A 20,693-nucleotide genomic window follows, 5' to 3' on the forward strand; every position below is an offset into this window, starting at 1 on the left:
AAAAGAAAATGCCATCTGTGAGGTTAGTTAAGCTTTGTTGGGTGAACTCACTCCACCACTGACAGCATGACAATGAACTGCAGATATCAAATGCATCAATTTCCTAAAGTACTTGACTCTGAAATAGTAATGGAACATCAGGCAAATAGAATGGGAATACTTTGAAGCAGTTACTAGAAAAGAGCAGTTTCACCAGAAATCCATAAAGTAGTCTGCCACAGACATTGTTCACATGTCCCTGGCATCCCTACCCTGTACTTTTGCACTCCAATCCTGAACTTTGTTCATTTGAACACTCAACACCTGCATTTAGCCATAAAATTTTGCTGTGGTCTTTACAAAACTTACAAATATTCTTTCTTCTCTCCTATCATACCCTCAAATTTCATGCTCAGGCTGTTATAGCCATTAAAGTTTAAAACAGAAAAGGCAACATGAGTGGGTATGCTTTCAGAAATAATGTAAGGGTAAAATCTGAGCACAGGTGACCTTGAACACAAGTGTCTGAAACCAGGTAGCAAGAAAGGCAAACAAAAGAAAAATATCAAACAGATAAACAAAACTTATGACATACTTAAAAGTGGCAATGAAAGCTGAAATAAAAAGTGAAAAAAACCACCACCACCCCATCCCCCCCCAAAAAATCACATCAAAAGACCCCTAACCTTAATTTCTACCAGAATTTTGAGCTTTTAGCCCAGATGTCCAATAACTGATGTAATCAGAACAGCAGGAATTGTTCCCACTATGAGGAAAGTAACTGTTTCACTTGAGCAGACTATAATATTTAGCAACTAGTTTGCTAGCAAGATGATGACATTTTAAAGATACTTTAAATCACATTCTGCACACCTGCACAGTTTCCCCGTGGCAGGGATATTTCAGCCTAGTGTTGGTTGTGGGTGGTAAACATTGGCATGGTTTGCTTTCTAGTGAAAATCCTACTTCAGCTGGATATTTATCTATACTTATAGAGAGAAAATGTGTTTAGAAAATCTGTTACTTTAATTAATACATCTGAAACAGATGATTCTGGAGCTGACTATTAAAGATATAGCAATATACTCCTACTGGATCTAAAATATTATTTCACCGATCCCTTGGATGCCAAGGCCAGCTAGGGCCTAGCTAAGAAACCAAATTTCAACACTGGTTTGCTTTATCTCCTCCTTTTCCTATGATACAACAGGACCAGCTAGATTGAACGCACAATTTACTAGGAAACTATTTTGGTCATATTCACCTGTTACGTTTTACTAATATCCAACCAAAAACAGTTCTACTTCATACTCATCCCAAAATTCCAAGAAATAACAAAATCAACCTTCAAACCCTGGTCCTGAGTAATATTAGGTGACTTCTCTTGTTCCCTGAAGGGTAGGTATGCTGAAAAAAACCCTACATTCCCAGTCCTAAACATTTGACTGGGGCAAGCAGTGCATGATAGAAGTGCTTGCTAATTCACATCTACTTGCAGAAGCTTAAGACAATCTTGCAAATACACAGGGAACCTTCCTGGCAGAACAGGACCATATGACTGAGAACACAAAGTCCTGGCAATGTAGCTCAGAACCAGGTGTTACATGTCAGTGTTCAGGAACCATATTAACCCAGAGGGCACAGAAAGTTAGCAGATGCAGCAGAATAAGCCATGCTCCTACAGGTATTTCATCTCCATCAAGCACCCTATTACTTTACTGGCTAATAGTGATAATCTTTAGGGAAATTTTACAGTAGCACAGCTGTTTATTAAAAAAAAAAAAGTGAATAAAGATAAACCCTTAAATGTTTACTACCATAAGTTTATATATGGGAACATAGCACAGAACAAAGAATAACGAAATTCTTTTTCATCTACTACATATAATGTTTCAAGTGTATGTATGCTCATACATAGCAGAGTCAAGGAAAATGAGGAGAGCAGGGAGGAACAACAGTATCTCCTACTACACCTGGAATGCTACTTTTAAAACATGGAGAAGGGGACAAAAGACTACCCAGACTTGTGTTCAACAAGACAAAAGAGAGAGGGAACTTTGTTACACAGGAAAAAAAGTATTCATATAACAACCTTACCTTTTAAAACCCATAAAGAGGCTGTTTCTAAACAGACGATTATCTATAGCAGGTGTGTTTGCTGAAGACACTGGAAATGAAAGAAATGTTTCTCAATAGTCATTGTCAAAAAAATCCCTGAACTGCAACTGAGAAGATCATGTAAATAAACCACCACTTGAAAAGCTATTTTGATAGTTTACTAAACACTGGCAAACATTTATAAACCAAGATTTAAAATGTCCAAGTGTTTGAAACAGTCTTGTTTTTATCAGCTCTAAATCTGATCCATTTCAAAAGCAATCAAATATTCAGAGAGTAAGAAGTTTTCCCTCTACATTTCCTTTAATGTCAATAGTTAATAAATTAACTTTTTATAATAATTATTAATTGCATAAAGCATCTTTCTAAAGAAAGTACAAGAACAATTCCAAAAAGTCAGACAAACCTCAAACAATACTAATCAAGAAAACCTGAGATACTAGTGCTGGAACAAAAAAAATCCACTGAAGGCAAATGGTTTGCTAATTGTTTCAGACTGAACACCTACCTTAAAATAGGTTTTAAATTTTAGCCTTTTATTTTTTAAATAATAATAAAAATAAAATGTTAAAAATCCAAGCAAAAATCAATGGCACAACACTTCCTTAAGTGTTTGCTTCCACTAGTATAAATTCCCTGACAAGAAAGAAAAAGTAGTTCCATGTAAAGCGCTATCCACTGAATTAAATTAAATCTAAGGGGGAAAAAAAGAGACAAACACACAGTTCTGTATGTTGTTATACAGAATAATATTTGAACACAAAGGAAACTGCAAAATCACTTAAAATTAGGTGTCCCTGAAGGTAATTTACAGTTATGATTCACGTCCTCATCTTTACATCATTTCTTGACTAAATATTCCATAGCATTCTACCTTCTTCCTGTAGAATTGCTGTCTCTCACTCCAGCACCGCAGACCAGCAAAGAAAAAAAATGCAGTAGTGGGTGCATTTATTTCCTGTATGAAGTTATCATCATCTCACTTCAGTACCACAATGGAATTAACTGCTGTAAAAACCTGACTGCACAGGGCCCTTTCAGCAAGGGCTGCAATATGGTAGAAGACAACCAAAATAAAAACACCAGCTCTAAAGGAACCTGGGAAGTCAAAGACAAGAACATGCTAAGAGCACTTCCTTAGTCTAACTCTAGCTTTAAATGCTGGAATATTTCTTTTTGTTTGAAAACCTCAGGTAAACTTGGTTTCGAGACACCCTCAATACCAATTCTCCTCCAGCAGTATATTAAACTTTTTGCTCATAAAAAAGCCAGCAGAAAAGCATCTTAGTATGCTCAGCTGCTGCTGACAATCGGCAACCTGGTTTCCTTAGCAACAAACAAGTCTGAGAAAATCAAGGGGCTGACAATGAAGTGGAATGGAATGGCATGATAAAGGGAAAAAGCGGCTCTCATGTACACTGCCTTATGTGCCCAGATTCCTCAGCTGATGCTTCGGAGTTTTCATCTTGTCAGTAGCACAAATCTATACATTATAAGGCATGAGAAGCTGAATCAATACACCTAGATAGCAGCCAGCATTAATAACCAACCTTTGCCTCCTCTGACTACACTGATGAGACAATCTCAAACTATTTTCCATACTGCATCTATTTTTCCCTCTTTGTAATACTGCAAAAGGAGACAAGTCAAAAAAAAAAAAAAATCAGCTGTTTAATATCTGTGCCTTATCATCACATAGGTGCTAATTAGATTTACTAGCATTCATTTCAGCTTGGTAAACTATTTAGGGAGTAGCTTCCTTTAAAGCTCAAGTTCAAAGAAATTTGATATGTCTCTATGAATTATTAACCCTGGTCTTTGTAAATAGAAATACCACTGAAAGATTTAAATTCAACTCACAGACAATGGCTAAATAATATACTAAGTGATACTAATTTTGTGACAGTAAGACAGAATTCAACTTACTCTATGTGCCTGTGTCATACTTCTGAGATAGATATATATATATAGATATAGATATGTAGATATATATAGATATATATATATAATATACCAGGCATACAAGTATTTGTGTCTTGTAACACATTAAAGCCAGCCTGTTTCAGTTAACCAGAATGAAAGGAGTGGTCTACATTTTCATGAAGAAAAAAAATCCCCCCAACTATTTCATATTCCAGAAGAGATTTCATTGTTGTTAATAAACAGTCCTCCTTTGAAAAAAATGTCAGTTTCTTTTTAGGTACTTAAATTTTATAGGTCAATGGCTGGGTTCATGCTTTTTGGTTTTCTTTTGTAATAAAACCAAACCAAACTTAGGGTGAATCTTGAGGATTCACTAATTGATAACTCTCCAATACCAAAATCAAATCACTGATTAGTAACTACTCAATTTTCTCATCTGTAACACAACAGCTTCCCAGAGTCATGGTATATAGACTTATTTCTGTATTTGTTAAATAAAACAGTTAAAGACAACCACAGCAAGCATCTGCTTAGGCTTTTCTCTGAGACTGGAACAAATAAAACTGTTGCTTACAAAGAGATTTTTCTGTATCAGATTTAGCCCAAGTTTAGGCATTTTATTAATATATCAGTATACTAGTAATATAAAAACTATTTATTTAAATTTTGAAGAGAATCACATTCTTACTTAACCAAGCCAATTATCCCATCCTGTACATTCAGTCAATGACACAAATTAACATTTGCAAGCACTGAGCATCAGAACAGTCTTTGGAGAAACCTCTTAAATATGCTACAATTCAATGCCTAATTAACCAATCACATTTATACACAACTTCCATGACCAAAAGATCAGCAGAACACCCTCAGGTTAATGTCAGTGACCATCAGATCTTTAAAGCTGGTTCCTTTATGAGTAACTCTGTAGTACTTCAGAGCTGTGTCATTCCTCACTTTCTATAATCATTGATGCTGCAAACAACAGCAATCCCAGTACCAAGCATCTCACAGGCTTTGTGGAAAACGAACTCTTTGCTTAAGCTCTCCAAGTACAAGAGTGTCACGTTCCTGTCACAATCACAGTAAAGCTGCTATTTGCAAATAACTTGTATACAAATCTTATGGCCAAGTTCAATACCAAAGAAGAATTAAAACTATGATTTATGGTTCAGAGCTGGTAGTTTCAATCTGACAAGTCATCATAGAAGATCTCACATGATAAGCACTTTGCTTAAGTTCCCCACATATGTTGAATCCTCACATATTAGTACAAGTACATCTCTCAGCCTACAACCAATCCAAACTATCACCAAGTACACAGCAACAAGCAACATGAAAAATACTCACATATAGAAAGAACTTTGTCCAGTCTCCCCTGAAGTGCTTCACTTCTTAGTTCTGCTACACAGAGCCCAGCACTTTCAAACAGGCAGCCATTTTCCTAGAGAAAAAGCAATCAATCATGGAACTTCACACAGAGAAGACCTTCTGATACTTCATATTTTTAAACATTTCCTTCCCAAGCTAGCTGTTTAGAACATAGAAGGTGCTCTACAGAAGTCTATATGGCAGCCAAATGAGTTGCTACTGATCAAATTTTTTTTGTATTGAAATCAACTGCAAGAGACAAAGTTATGAAAGGCAGAAAGACTGGGACACTTATACTTGGTCTCCAATTCTCAATTCTTTAGTGAGTGAAAAAAAAATATTCACCAGAAACAATTGTAGTACTTCCAGTCCCCAGTAAAAAAGAAAGGGCACTATTGATTCATTTGCTTTTCCACTTCAGGAAACAAAAAGCTACTAGGTTTGGAGCAAAATACTTTGGTTAGCTCTGAAGAAGAAAAAGTAAAGCAGCAGGAGGAAGACATGATAAACAAACCATCAGTGCAACAACTGTTAGAAAAATATTCTAAATATTTGGAACAGGTTTCATCATACCAGGTTCATGTTTGGAGCACTACTGGGATCTAAAGCCTTCACAGGTAACATAAGAAGCCATGTAATAGCCATTTTTACAAATTTTACATGTAAACTCACCTTCAGCTGGGCACGGGCAGTTTCAGTATCAGCAAAGTTTTTAAAAACATAGTCTGTATAAGTTTCTGCATCAAGTTCCACTCCCAGTTTGTGCATCACTTTGAGGACCTCAAAGATACCTATCAAGGCAAAGTTAATAAGGCTAAGCATTCAGAAAAATGAAAATTTGAGAATCAACATGTAAAAATAAATGTTGCTTTACAAAAAAATACTCCATTTCCCTCCTTGAAAGTGCCATGAAAAATCCTGCATTTCTTTTGTAGGTGTTAATAGAATTCTTAACTGTGAAACTTAAAATAGATTAACAAAACTTCATATTCTGTGCTGTTACTATAAAAACCATGAAAGTTCGGTTTGGAAATCGCTATTATAAAAAGCTATTTTCTAACACAGCAAATATAGGAGTTACTCATGTTTGCACAACATCTTATAGAGCTATGTATAAAAATGCCTATATTATTGTGCATGAGAAACAAATCTGAAATTTGATATAAACTACATAAACTCAAGATACAAAGACATTCTTCAATACATCATACATTCTTAGTTTTGTTTCCAGTATCCAACTCTGATTAGTGTCAGTATTCAGGACTTTCCTCTGGACTTGTTTAAAAGTAGTAACATGTTTGTATCAAACTGGTTGATTACAACACATCAACTTCAAACTGGAAATTCAGAAAAAGGAGTTTCCCAAGCCCAGTGAAGCCACATTGTAACTTTTACAGGGTTCACATCATGTCACACAACTAGACTGTGTATCACTTCTATAGAGTCACATTTGAAGACACCAGACACCAATATTAACAGTCCAGCAAGTAGAGTGCAGAGTACATGTCATTCTTTTTAATTGCTTACACTCTTCTGATTTGCGTATACTTCTTACAGTAACCTTAGCTACCAAATTCTGAACTCCTGTCAAAACCAATACAGGTATAATAATTTTTTGCTGGTCTAAAAAGGATTTGTCAGTTGCTGCAGGACACCAGTACCAAACAGCATATGTTTTTTTCAATTTGCATTTCATACTTATTACTTTAAAAATGTCCAAAGTCCCTGTCTTTGCCCTGGAGTGTCACCTATGGAAAAGTGACACTTCCATGAATATTTTATGCAGTGCACTATGGTGCAAATAATCAAATGTGAATTCCCTTTGAGCACTTGAAAATACATGCAGGCAAGTCACACTAGATTAAAGTCGCATCATCTGTTCGAGTTTGCCTTAAACAAAACTCTGATTTTGGACCAGAATCTGCAAAAATATGAATAAAGAATTAATTACACTAAGTCTTTCTTCATACCTTTCAAATGTTGACAGCTAGTTTCTATTTCATGTTTTCAACTTCCCAGAAAATACATTAAGTCCTCTCATGCTGAAACCTTTTCAAAAATAACTGTAACACTAAAAAGTAGTTTGAAGACCAAGAACTACATCCCACAGTGAATAAGGTGTGGTGTACTCAGGAGGTTTGAGCTCAAGCCTGTATGCAGAGGAGTGCAGAAAATAGGCTTGTTAAGCATCCCCACTCCCTGGCAGACAGACCAGGGCACATTTCCTGAGCGGGGAAAGGCAGGTGTGAGAAACTGAACACTAGCACAACAGCAAGATGCAGATACCACAACCATACAGCACCAAAGTAATTGCATAGCCAAAATAATCACAAACATAAAATGAAAATATGTGCAGCAGCATTTTTTTTAAGATGGCTGATGTACAATTTTTGGGGGGACAGAAGATTAATGAAACCAACATAGAGTCCTACAGTTTTGCATACATTTTCTACTTCACCAAAATCAGAACTACTTTATAGTCAAATAAACATCTTCTACAATACTAAGCAATGAAACATTTCCATTTCAGTTAAAAAGATTCGAGCATTATGCACATGGACTTCTATAAATTCTTTGCTGCTTATACTGGAAAGCACACTGACTTCTTCTCTCCCTCCCAACCAAAAAAACAGACTAAAAAAGAAAGGCACAAAGTGCAGTCATGTCCAATGCAGAACACTGTTCTCACAAACCTTTTTGAGAACACCCCCCCAAATATACATGTATATTGATTTAGAAATTATTCACATGTACAGAATACATTCACATGTACTGTGGGCATTATCAAACACACATGAAAATAGAGAGCCAAAAATGATAAAATGATAAAATATTTATTTGCTAACAGTCCAACCACAACCCCAGGGATTGCCTTGCACATCCCACTCTGGAGACCACTGATCCAGAAGGCTGGGCATGACTAAAACCCCCAGTAAAGTCTTTTGGTCATCTCCCTACTCAATCAAGAACAGGCTTTTTGAGGTTTCAGGCTGACATATGCAAGTACACAGGAGCTGAGTAAACAAAATCAAATAATTGAGTAGAAAGAAGAAAGAAACAGAAAACAAGATGAAGTCAAACAACTCCTTTTTGTCAATACTGGAAACAGCACTCAAACACCACAATGAACAGATTCCAACCCCAAATCAGTATATTGAAGAACAAATATAAGAGATTAACTATGAGGTGGTCATAATGTTTATGTGGTAGAGCTGATTTTCAAAAACTGCAAAGTGAGGCTTGCATTTCAGTCTACCATTCATCTCCTAAAGTTCTCACTATTAAGTCATGCCTACTCCCTAAAGTAGTCCCACAAGAACAGAAGGAATTTCTCAGGCTGCTATGTATGGCTCTACATGAGCAAGGGAAGATAAATTTGGCTTTAAGCAGTTTTCTGAGGAAACAAAAAACCAAAACTTCAGGTCAAAAAGTAAGGTCACATTCAGGAAAGTACAGCATTTAATGTATTTTTGCTGTGCTGGTAGTTTCAGATCCACTCAGAACATTCTCTGCCAGAAGAGTCTGTCTATAAAACAGGATTTCAAGCAGTAACTTTGTGAAATTACCATTCTGGACCCAGACTCTTATTTTCCAAAGTAAAATCTGAATTACCATTCACTAACCATGGGTTTTTGTATGTAACAATAGTTTATACAATAGTTCAATGACAGTAGAACCCAAAAGCAAAATACACACTTGTAAGAAGAGTTTTTAAAAACAGCATGATTATTCAAAGGCAAGGGGAAGCTATAAAATATTCAGGAATAAGCCTAAATTGAACATTTCTGCTTACTTACATTAGGCCCTCCAGATTTTAAGTGCATACTCTGATACAAAATTACTCTCAGTGCCAGTAACAGTTTCAGATCCACTGCATATTGATCTTTTAAACTGGACAAGCATGTCGTATTCCTAAAAGCCTAATAAATACTAAGAAAATAAGTATTTCTCAACTCATGTAACAGATGCACATAACAGCAATGCCCCACCTGAAATTATTTGCCTGTGTAAAATGACTGAAAAGAACTGTTTGCTATTTCAGAGTGGTTAAGGCGTATTTAAAAATGGCCTTATTAAGTTCCATACCTCCTAGCCACCACTTCACTGCTACTTTTCTTTCAAACACAATTCCATAATACAGAAATTACAGAATTTTCTTTGATATCCAGTGTCAGATTTTGCTGTAATAAACATTAGAGAAACATGCAATTAAACATTGCTATTTGTTATTTAATTGCTTGGTCACGTTATACGTACCGATCCAGACATTTGTACACTGCAGTTCTATTTAACTTGTTGCTTTTATTCTGTTTATTCTAATTACATAGTCCAGTCTACATCCTATCATATTTTTAATAGCTTTTCCTCCAAACTCTCTTCCATTACCAGCCTTGCCTATAGCAAGACACAAAACTACACACATTAGGCTGGGCATTACTACTTTGTTGAGAAATTAATTACTTTATTTTTGGTATAAGATATGATACTGTGTCTATACTCCTGTTCACGTTATTTTTTGCTCCTAGAAAGCACCATTCTATTAATTCACTACCTGCTGTCACCCTTAGACTCTCACTGCAGCATGACTGTTTGCTCTATTATTTCTATGAAACAATTCCAAGGCAGATGAGGATTTATCCTCCTATTTACCTTTCTTCAAGTGTGCTGCTTGTATTTTTATATAGTAAAACTGATTTATTCATTTTTTTTATTATTAACTCGGAAAAAATCGAACGCAAGCTTACAAATGGGAAGAAGACAACTTGTTTCACTATTCATGAAGAACAGTTACACCGGTTCTTCACTACAGAAGCAACTGAGCAGGTATCTTCTTACCTAATATATTTTCAGAATTGAAAAATCACTGACTTGTGTAGGCATGTACCATGCTTCCACCACTTGACAGTATCAACTTGGATAGCGAGTACCAGGCTACAAAACTGAGTTTGCAAATTCACAGCATTATCTTACAGCCATACAGAAGTACATGTATGCAATGCCTTTGCAGACAGAAAAACAAAGGCTCTACAGAAAATGGCTAAAAATGCTGGAATTGAGGGATCCTTCATCAGTTCTCTTCTCAATTTGCTTACATGACCTCCAGCAGCAACTACAGTTGCCAAAGCATAGTTGATTTCTACAGCAGGGAGTCCAAATTAAGGCAATCTCTGATCTTGACAAAGACCAAAAGAAGTATGAAAACCTAAGTTTCTCTTGACGCTCAAATACTGCTTTAATTTTGGGAGCCAAGTCTAAATCTAAAAATACTTCCAACATCTCTCGGAATTGTGTCAGTGAGGTGAAATTTTTCTTGGAGTAAAAGAAAGCAGCTTTCTTCAGTAGGCAGCATCCACACAGAGAAGTATGGTACTGATTTATTTCCATTTACTTATTTTTGGGAACACTGTGTTTCAAGTAAGTCACAAAGGACCCAACTAAAACAACATTGCCAGACTTTTAAAATACCATAGAACTTTCAAGGATTTGAAAACCTGGGAGAAGATAAACTTGGGTAGTAGTCTAGCAGGAACAGAGCCTAAGGAGTTAATAAAAACTGAATATTGTTTTCACAAAGGCTTTTTGAAAGAGACTTGAGACATTTTTATAGCCAGAAACAATTAGGGAATACTTGTTTCAGCATTTCTTCCAAACTGGAATGTGACTGTATATTTAAGATAAAATTGCGATATGGAAGAGTCTGCTAAAAGCACTTTTTTTTTGTTTGTGCATTTTGTTTGTCACCCAGTGTCACACTAACAACTCTGCATCTCATTCTAAAGCACATTATACTGTGAGATAAGATGAAAAAGACAGTTTTTTGTTTCCCCAAGGGGGAAGTACTTCTGTTAAAAGCATCTTTTTACAATACCATTCTTTCTGAATTACCAATAACGCAAACCAAAGAATTAGATACTGTACTCTAAAATTTAATATTTTTTCAATTCTTATTCATATCCTGTAGACATCCCCATGTGTAACAGGGGAAAGTATGCTAAATGCTTCAACCTACTTAAGAATCCCAAAGATTGAGCATTTTTATCCTTCAATCAGTATGCTGTCAGGTCAGGCTCACACATTCAGCAATGTAAGTTCTCCTGCAGTTTTTATGATTCCAACAAAACTCACGTTTGGTTCATCTGGCAAATAGTATGAAGCTGGCTTGAATAAAGGACTGGGTTTGCAGTCCAAGAGAGCTATAATAACATAACCTTACTTTTAAATTCTTCACTTGGATTGCAGCTTCTTCAAGAGTAAACTGTAAATAGTAATGAGCAGCATAAAGTGTGCTGGAATGCACAAAGAATGTGAAGAGTTAAAAAGATAACTAAACACTCACATCTTTCTATGTCAAGTGAGACTTGAAATTTGAAGAACTGTATCACAATCAAGCAAGAAAGGAGGTTTTAAAAAAGTCTTTCTGAAGGAAAAACTGTTTGAAACGAGGGCATACAGCAAGGGCTTTGTTAAATTTCTGATTAATCTCATAGCAGTAGGATTTGTGCACTAGTTATGCAATAATGCCACAGGAGCATTTTTCAGACCGCTCACCTTTAAGATTATTCTCTTTCTGGTACGCAACTAGCAGCGGCCAGCAATAGTGAGGTCTGAGTGGCAAGCCTTCCTCCTTCATCATCTTCATCACATCAATGGCCAAGGCTGAAAACATTAATCAAACAATTAAACAGTGACCAAGTGCTCTAAATGAGCACAGGTAAAATAACTAAAAAGCAGAGTACCTGATCTGTTGGCCTCCAAAGCGCAACGCAAAATAAATGGTAATGGCGCCGAGTGCATCTTTGCTTCTTTTAACTCCTTACAGAACTGCTTCAGCTTGTTCACAGGCTGCAAACAATTCCAAAAATTAATTTAAGGTATTTATCAATTTCTCAAACTGCTAAGAATGTCAGATTCTTCTAATGTTTACAAAATGGATATTACATAAGCCAAACAGTATTCCGTTATGAATTTCAATTTACTATACAAGTTGATACAAAATAATAAAATGCTTTTTTTGCTCTTGAAAAACTGTGCAACAACTCACCATTTTCAATCTTCACAGTTGCATTAAACTAAATAAATATACTGTTATAATTTGATTAAGAAAAAAAGTATTACTATTCTGCTTACCAGATTTCTATTTACACAATGTTGCAAGAAGAAGCTACCTTGGTCCATATCTTCACGTGATAAATGACTTAAAGACTTCAAGATGCTGAAGCTGATATCTTCAAAGCCATGAGTTATCAGAGTCAAACACAGGTTCATTACATCTAGCAATTGAAAAACAGCGAACAACAATATTAATAAAGTGCACACAACTTTTTCACCTTAAGCTACTAAAATTAGTGAAAGCTAGAAAAGTAAATGTTTTACAAGTACCATTAACATAATTTTAAACAAGATTCACAATCCAGATCTGAGACTACCTTTTCCAGAATTATTTATATTTATCAATGGAATTCACTTTTCTCATAAGAAGACTAGGCCAAAAATTACAGAAGTATCACCACTGCACCCTGACAGAAGGATAAGGAAAAAAGAAATTCATTTCTAGACACATCAAAAAACAAACAAACAAACAAACAAACAAACAAACAAAAAACCAACAAAAAAACCCCATGAAGTATAATTAACAGTTATCAATCACATTAAACATACTGGGATCCAAAAGCAACTTTAAAGGTAGGTAATAAAAAACTGTACTCAGTATCCCTTTTTTATAGCAGTCTTGAAGAGCTCACAACAGGAATCTTAACAGCGGTGTTTGAACAAAGTACTCCACACTTGCTGCTTTCTTATAAAAGCTTAATGCATTTTAGAATTTTTTTTAAAAATGACAGAATAATTTTGGTATGCAAATTATTAAAGGTGCTTCATATTTATATTTGATAAAATACAATCTAAACCACACAAACACACAAATTAATCCACAAACTAATTGCAAAAATATTCCTTTCCCTCAGTATTCAAGAGAAAACTACAAAATTAGATACTTTTGGAAAAAGAAGGAAAAAACCAACAAAAACAAAAACAAACAAACAACAAAAACCCAAAACAAAAACAAAAAATCAAAACAACCGAACAAAACAAAAAATAAGAAAAAAAGGAAAAAAAGTGTTCTCTCTCCACCCTGCTCTGGGAACCAAGGACATACCTGGAATTAATTCCCTTTCAAATCTTATGCGTCCTTTAATATCCTCGATGTGTTGTGGATATCCAGCCTTGGCAAGGCTAAAAATCACCTGCATCAAAATCCTGTCCATAAGGTACCCTTCAGTCTTCTCAACCTGCTCTAGAGTCTGTAAAATCAAAACAAATTTATCTTGAATCAACTCCAAAGTGACTCAGAACAGAATACTTTTTAAATCAAAACAAAACAAGCATAAAAACCTGTGGTTTTTTTTCCTTTTTAAAATCCACAGATTTAGATAATGGAACATGGTAAAGAGAAAAAATATGCAAGAGAGACTCAAAAATATTAAGAGAGACTCAAACACCTTTAGACTGTGAAAAGAAAAAGGGACACCTAAAAGGGATATAACCTATAGTTCCTTTCTAATATCTAATAATATATGAAAACACTCGAGGTATTCTCATTGTCAGAAGACTATCAAAAGAAATTACTTTGTAAAAGGGAAGAAGGACTAATCAAACATTTTTTCACTGTTTGGAAGAATGTTGGTTGATGAATATTTGTTTAAGTCATGAAAGAAAATTATGTTTCCAATACCCTCTTCCTTGATTTGGTGCTCTAGATCTGATTAAACTCCTGATACAACTTAAGAAAATTGGTTTGATTTTTTCTCATTGTTCATGAGTATTTCTTTGATTTAAAAAAAAAAAGTGAGAGAATACTTGAAAAAAATCAGCTACACAAAAAGCTGTAAGGAAGCCTCACCTTACAAATACCAAAGTTGTTTGCATGAATTCTCAAAACAAAAAATTCATTTTTACTGGAAACATCCTGTGATTTCAGAGGCCAAAGAATGGCTCAATGGGAACAGAATAACCAAGGTGTACTTTATATTTTCATAAATAAATACATAGATATCCCACATGCACTGTCTTTAAAAAAACCCTTAAATTATTAAATTGCTCACTGACAAATCTATCTTCCCAGAGTGAAACGCCACTATCAAAAGACAAATAATTTTCAGAAATTCTGACATTGCTTTCAGTTAACCAGCTATTTAATTGCAATAAAAAATTTTGATAATTACTTCCAAGTAGGACGAAACCAATTATAAATTTTTTTCTTATTTCTCCTGCTGGGACAGAAAGCATTCCAAAGTTATATTGAACAAAAGATCAAACAAGTTGTATTTAAATTCAAATTGCCAATACCTTTTTGATGCTCTCAGCATCACCCTTTTCAGCATACACATTCAGCAGTGATAAATAGGTGTCTGGACCTGGTTCAACACCAGCCATCCTCATCACTGAAAGGATGTTTTCTGCACTTTTCATATCTCTGAAAGAATTCAAAGCAAGACCCTCAGTAGATTTAATCATAATGATGTTTATTGCAACTTGTACATTTCCTCACTAAATTAATTAGAATTGGAAACAAAGACTGCAACAGGCTTAGAGAAACTTATTTTAACTAAGCAAATCCTGAAAGGTGAAAGTGCAAATCTTTTTAATAATTGTATTACTTAAAATACTCTTTCAACTTTAACAGATTATAAAGTTCAGAACTAAGTGCAGCAAATTTCTTCCCAAACACTACAAAAGTACTGTAATTTATCTTAAAATACAAGATTTTCAGACACAAGAAAAAATCTTCTTCCTTTGTTAAATAGCTTTTTTGCTTCATAAATGTAAAGACAGTCTTCTACACATTATTATTCAAAACCACCACACTATTCTGCAGCATGTAATTTTTTCTGTACAGTAACACTTTATATTTTAGTAAAGCTAACAGTAAACAAAAGGAATAAAAGGTATTAAACATTACCCTGATCTTGCATGTCCTTTCAAAAGACTACTGAATACTGCCTCAGTGATGGGGAGATCTTTGCTCTTCATAAATCCAAGAATCTTACTGGAAAAAAAAAATTGTATTTGCCACTTTGGAACATGCAGACACTAAGGTAGGGCTGGCTGGGTTTTTTATTTTTATCTTCCTTTTACTTATTTCTCATGCCCCTCAATTACACTGTTACAGCTTAACCTTGCTAAAATTTTTAGAGATACCCAGCAAGCCCTGTGTAAGAACAACAACAACTAGAATTATTGCTATTTGCTCCTTAGCCCACTTAATTCTCAAATGCCTTTGCCAGTAGCCATTTTCTTACAAAGGCAGTAAGCCTTCATAACCTCACATTTTTTCATGATGACTCTAGAAATGACAAAAACAAGTTATTTTCTGAGCAATGTGAATACAACTTGATTTGAACACACTGGTCTATCACGTATTTTTATTTCGTTTGTGTAGGTTTTGGCAGTCTCTACGAAATTGCTCTTCATTGCTTGGTTAAAAATATACTTATATAAAACCCTTCTTTGCTTTGGTCAATTTCTATGAATTACACAGAAATCAGTTTTAATATCACTGGCAGGGAATATGAGAAACAGGTTTTGTGGAAAACCCTTTAAAGAAAAATGCAAAAGAATACCTTGCTCCTTCAATGTCACCCTCATTGCAATAAGCAGCAATCAACCTCTGGTATGTAACCTACAGAAAACAAAATGGGGAAGTTAATTATTTCCATTCAATAAATGGAGCCTGCTATTAAGAATGAAGATCCTTTAAAAGGGCACCTACTCGATTGGGCTGCACATTAGCTTCCTCCATCCTGGCCAAGAATTCTGTTGGAGAAAACTTGTGCTCATTCTGAAGATAGACTTTAAGCAAAGCATTGTAATGGCTCGTATCATACACAGCACCTAAGGAAATATTTCAACAACAGTCAATGTAGATGCTCTAAATTCAACACAGTTTCATAGCTTTCTCAGGTAATTAATTTCATGTTAATTTTATTCTATATGAACTTCGGAGGCAGCTTCATTTTATTCACCTTTGAAGCATCAGACATTTATTTAACAGCACATGTATTTATAAAAGGCTAAAACATAAAGAGCACAGTAACAGCAATGCTCACGTACATGCTATTCTACAGTCTCTACAGCTGTATTTATTCTACAGATTCAGCAATGTTACTATCAAAAAAGCATTCACCTATGCATTATCTATACATAAATGACTCACAATAAAAATATCATCTGATAAAATAGCTGGTAGCACTAGGAATACTCAGCCCACCAAAATATAGGCAGCATCTAACAGAAAGTAAACTCAATAATAAAAATCAAGCCGAAGTCCAATTTAAGCATCTTTAAAAAAATCTTTAGATTTTAGAATTTTAGATTAACACCCCTAGATGTCACTATAACCCCCAGAATTAGAAACAGGTCTCTCACCTGAATAATAAAATCCACTGTTCATTCAGTAGTAAGTACAACCTGTTATAACCTAACATTTAAACACCATTAAAATAAATTGTGTCTCGTTACAAAAAGAGCAACTAACACACAGAGCTGTTCTTGCAAGAAGGACTAACAGACACAACGTACCAAGTTCTTTCATCTTGTCCCATATCATATGGGCCAGTTCTGTTCTTTCAGATGACAAAACCTCTGGTAAAACAGCACCACAACTTTGTAACAAAAGCAAGGTGTGGTTACTCGCTGGACACCCTGCAAATGGAACAAAACCACAAATTTCTTCATAAATAATTACGCATTAAATATCAGAAATAAGATTTGAGACTGATCTACTGAAATATTTAAGCATTTTCTATAAAAAAGAATTTTCTCCAAGACTGACGATTTAAATGAACAGGATACCCAAATGATTAAACAATGGCACTACTGGGCACTACCCTATAAAGATTCATGACAAAACATGCCATTTAGTACAATAATGAGCTTAGCTGAGCAGAAATTGTTAGAAGACAAGACAAAATTTCTAAACTTAGATTATCTAATACTTTCAACTTCCCAACTCAAGATCCTGAGATAATTTCATTGTAACAGGGACATAATTTTCTCGTAAATTTCTAAAATGTCAAAATACTTCATACCAATTCAATACAATTCCACAACTGGTAGTCAGAGACACTTCCACGCAAACTTCTATTTCAAGTTCTGCCTATGCTTAATATATAACAAATGAGAAAATTTACGCCTAGAGAATAGTGAACTGCAAGGTTATCTGCCTCTTCTGATTCCTGTACTAGTCACAGAATGTCAAAAATGTTAACTATAAACTCCTCTCTTTCTTGTACTTCGCTACTATTCCTGAGGCAAAGGCAGAACTGCAGAATCTATCACAGATGACCCAGTCAGCTGAAGACAATTATTTTCTCTATCCCATCTTTAGATACAAACCCAGCAATTTCAAGTAAAAATGAGAGTTTCTTTAGAAAGCAACATGCTGTCAGTATGATCACCAATTCATAATTGACCAGCTTTCAAATCCCTGCACATAATTACTTCATGCAATGAAAATGCCAACACATCTTCAATTTCATAGTACCTTGAAAGGGAAAAGAAAATCAAAAACTTTTGGCAGTGTGAGGATGGAGAGATGCACAATGAAATCTACTGTGAACACATTTTTCAGGTATTTTTTGTGTTGTAATTAGAAATGGAAAAATAATACAAACAGGCAAAAATCAACACTAACTTTCCACACTTTTGCGAAACTAGTTTCATTATTAATTAATAAACAAGGACTAAATTTTTCATATGGTAATATTTGTCATTTATTTTAATAGCACCTTAGCTAAATAATTTGTGAGGTTCTACGCTTTTCTTTTTAAATACAATTCCAAAGCCAAAGGAATACCCTGTAAGAGATTAAGATTTTTTTGTTAGTATGACTTAGAAACTGTGGAACTAGTCAAGGTTCATGAAGAACTACCTGCACAGAGGTTTAAAGACACAAAGTTCTTGCCAACCCACATTCACAAATTAGGGGTTTACATGGAAAAAACAACAAAGCAGTCAGAACCAGAAAAGACATCCCAAGCAAAAACGAAAAACTACATTCAACACAAAGAGCATAAATTGAAGGTTCAGCCTTTAAACAGTAAAATGGAAAACTTTTAAAAGCACAATGCCAGCTAGACATGCCATTACAGTATAGAGTAACACATAGCAAAGTTTAAAACTTAAGCAAAACAATAACTACTGCCGTTGATAAATACTGGCAGTAGTACTTAGCAAGTATATTCTTTAAATACCTCCACTGACTCATCCTAACTGGTACCAAACCTCAGCAATTGTGGTAGCTGGTCTGCAAAATACTAATGTAGTCTGCATATTTTAGCCAAAGAAGTATTGAACCTATCAGAATGGACAATGCCTCAGCTATTTGGTTTTCTTTTATTAAAAAAAACCAAAACTTTCTTGTCATGAACAGAGCTACCTGGGAACGTGGAAACTTGTGGATTACCTCCACATTTCCCAGTTGTAATTCCATTTAAGAGAAATAACATCTTAAGGGCAGCACGGTTCATTACAGACACTTAAAAAATATACATTGCAAAGGAAACACGTATGATCCCTGCTCAGAGAGCAAAATACAGTTACATGAGGAAAGTGCATTACCAGATTAAAAATAGACAATAAGCAAGGCAATATAACATACCTTAAAAGTACACCTTTATAAGACTTATAAATTCTTAAAGACACAAAAAACCCAAACTTGAATAAGTTAACATGAGCATTTAAAGCAAAATAATATCTCCAAAGCAGTTAAGGCCTGTTCATCAATATATACAGCAGATCAAACAACACTCAAAGACAAAATACAGATCAGAACACTCAATTCATTTCCTTGGTTAGACAGCAGCCTGAAATTCAGCTTAATTTTGTTTTAATTGGAAGCAACTTACCTGCATTGCTTATTTCCTGGAAGATTTTTAGTAGAAGAGTTTTAGGGATGCGGCCAGTTTTTCTGACAGAGTTATCCACTTTATTTAACGCCCAGTCAAACTGCCAGGTCCGTCTGGTTCCAACTTCTGAGACTGGTTCTTCTTTAACACTTCCTTCCTCTTGAGGTGCAAGTGTAAGGAACCTGATTTGGCTCATAGCATTTCTGCTTGAACAGAAACAAATAACAGAAACAGAAAAAAAATAAAGATTACCTTTCTGTGAGTCATTTTGGATTTAGACTAGTCACATAATGTCAAAAAGATAATAACGCACTGCTTGCTGATGAACAGTCTCAAAACCATTCAATTTTAAAATAAACAAATAAAAGTGATTCATTTCAGTGTCTTTCTACTTAAGAAGTCAGTCATACATTTTCTCACAGTGACACACTTCTCTGAAATTTTCAGTTAGTTTCACCTCATGTATTAAATGGTTCAAATAATATTCCCACAAAAATAAAACTTTTAAGTCATCCAAGTGCTATAAAAGTCTATTGTCCCATTACAGCTACTCACTAACACTCTCACAAGGTTTTGAAAAATCTCAAGAACAGTCACAGACAGATCTTCGAGAACACAGTAAATCAAGGTAGCAAATCATACCTTCCTTGTCAATTAAAATGCACAAGAACTAATGCAGAGGTCAGTGTGTTAGACAACAATGGCTTGGACACCAACAGGATCATTCCACATTTTACAGAATTGACAATAACCAGCATGAAGCATCCACCCACTCTGCCACGTAAACCAGACATTAACAGCAGATTTGTTCAAACATTTATTTTCTCAAAATAAAATATGACAAAAAGAAGCACAATGAGAAAGTGTTCTTATTTCCAGCAAAGCATTAAAAAAAAGCTTGCCTTTTATTTTTTTAAAAGAACAAGTTAATATACATAAGAATAAAAAAAAATTGAATATGTGCCACACCAAGGTTACGAACAGCCTGTGCAGGTGAAATTATCATCACACACAAGCATTTCAGAAGTCTGTTCTCAACTGCGCTTGCAACTCCATAAAATAAAACAGATTATTCTTCTCTAGAATCCTATACAAAAAAAGGGTGGCAAAAACAAGATTCAGCAACTTATGACATTGCCCTCCCTCATCTCCGGCTCTTCAGACAACTCTTCAGCTAAATTTTTGTAAGCTTTCTAGACTAGTTTAAAAAAAACCCAAATCCCCAAGTTTGTACTCCCTGCTGTTACAGGTGCTCCAGGAGTCTATACTACAGAGTAATGGCTCCACATTTTGTGAAATGGCAGCCCTAAAAGCCAGGAGTGCTGACATTCTCTACAAAACCATTTCCTGCCCTGCAGCTTTTTCCCAGGTCTATCTGCTGGCTGCTTTCTCACCCAACAG

At 34.9% G+C, this 20,693-nt stretch overlaps 1 protein-coding gene across 1 annotated transcript in view; it reads right to left on the reverse strand.

The window, feature by feature from the left end:
* The window catches only part of LRPPRC (leucine rich pentatricopeptide repeat containing), an 86,789-nt gene that overhangs the window by 57,364 nt on the left and 8,732 nt on the right, over nucleotides 1–20,693 (reverse strand). The window contains exons 2-14 of the mRNA XM_030944504.1: nucleotides 19,293–19,495; nucleotides 16,966–17,088; nucleotides 16,157–16,278; nucleotides 16,008–16,066; nucleotides 15,347–15,433; nucleotides 14,734–14,860; nucleotides 13,544–13,688; nucleotides 12,517–12,659; nucleotides 12,126–12,231; nucleotides 11,938–12,045; nucleotides 6,061–6,179; nucleotides 5,368–5,461; nucleotides 2,077–2,146 (exon numbers count right to left, since the gene is read on the reverse strand). Coding sequence (XP_030800364.1) covers nucleotides 2,077–2,146; nucleotides 5,368–5,461; nucleotides 6,061–6,179; nucleotides 11,938–12,045; nucleotides 12,126–12,231; nucleotides 12,517–12,659; nucleotides 13,544–13,688; nucleotides 14,734–14,860; nucleotides 15,347–15,433; nucleotides 16,008–16,066; nucleotides 16,157–16,278; nucleotides 16,966–17,088; nucleotides 19,293–19,495 — 1,506 coding nt within the window. The remainder of the gene's footprint in view (nucleotides 1–2,076; nucleotides 2,147–5,367; nucleotides 5,462–6,060; nucleotides 6,180–11,937; nucleotides 12,046–12,125; nucleotides 12,232–12,516; nucleotides 12,660–13,543; nucleotides 13,689–14,733; nucleotides 14,861–15,346; nucleotides 15,434–16,007; nucleotides 16,067–16,156; nucleotides 16,279–16,965; nucleotides 17,089–19,292; nucleotides 19,496–20,693) is intronic.

The sequence above is a fragment of the Camarhynchus parvulus genome, chromosome 3 (genome assembly GCF_901933205.1).
Source record: "Camarhynchus parvulus chromosome 3, STF_HiC, whole genome shotgun sequence".
Taxonomy (NCBI): Eukaryota; Metazoa; Chordata; class Aves; order Passeriformes; family Thraupidae; genus Camarhynchus; species Camarhynchus parvulus.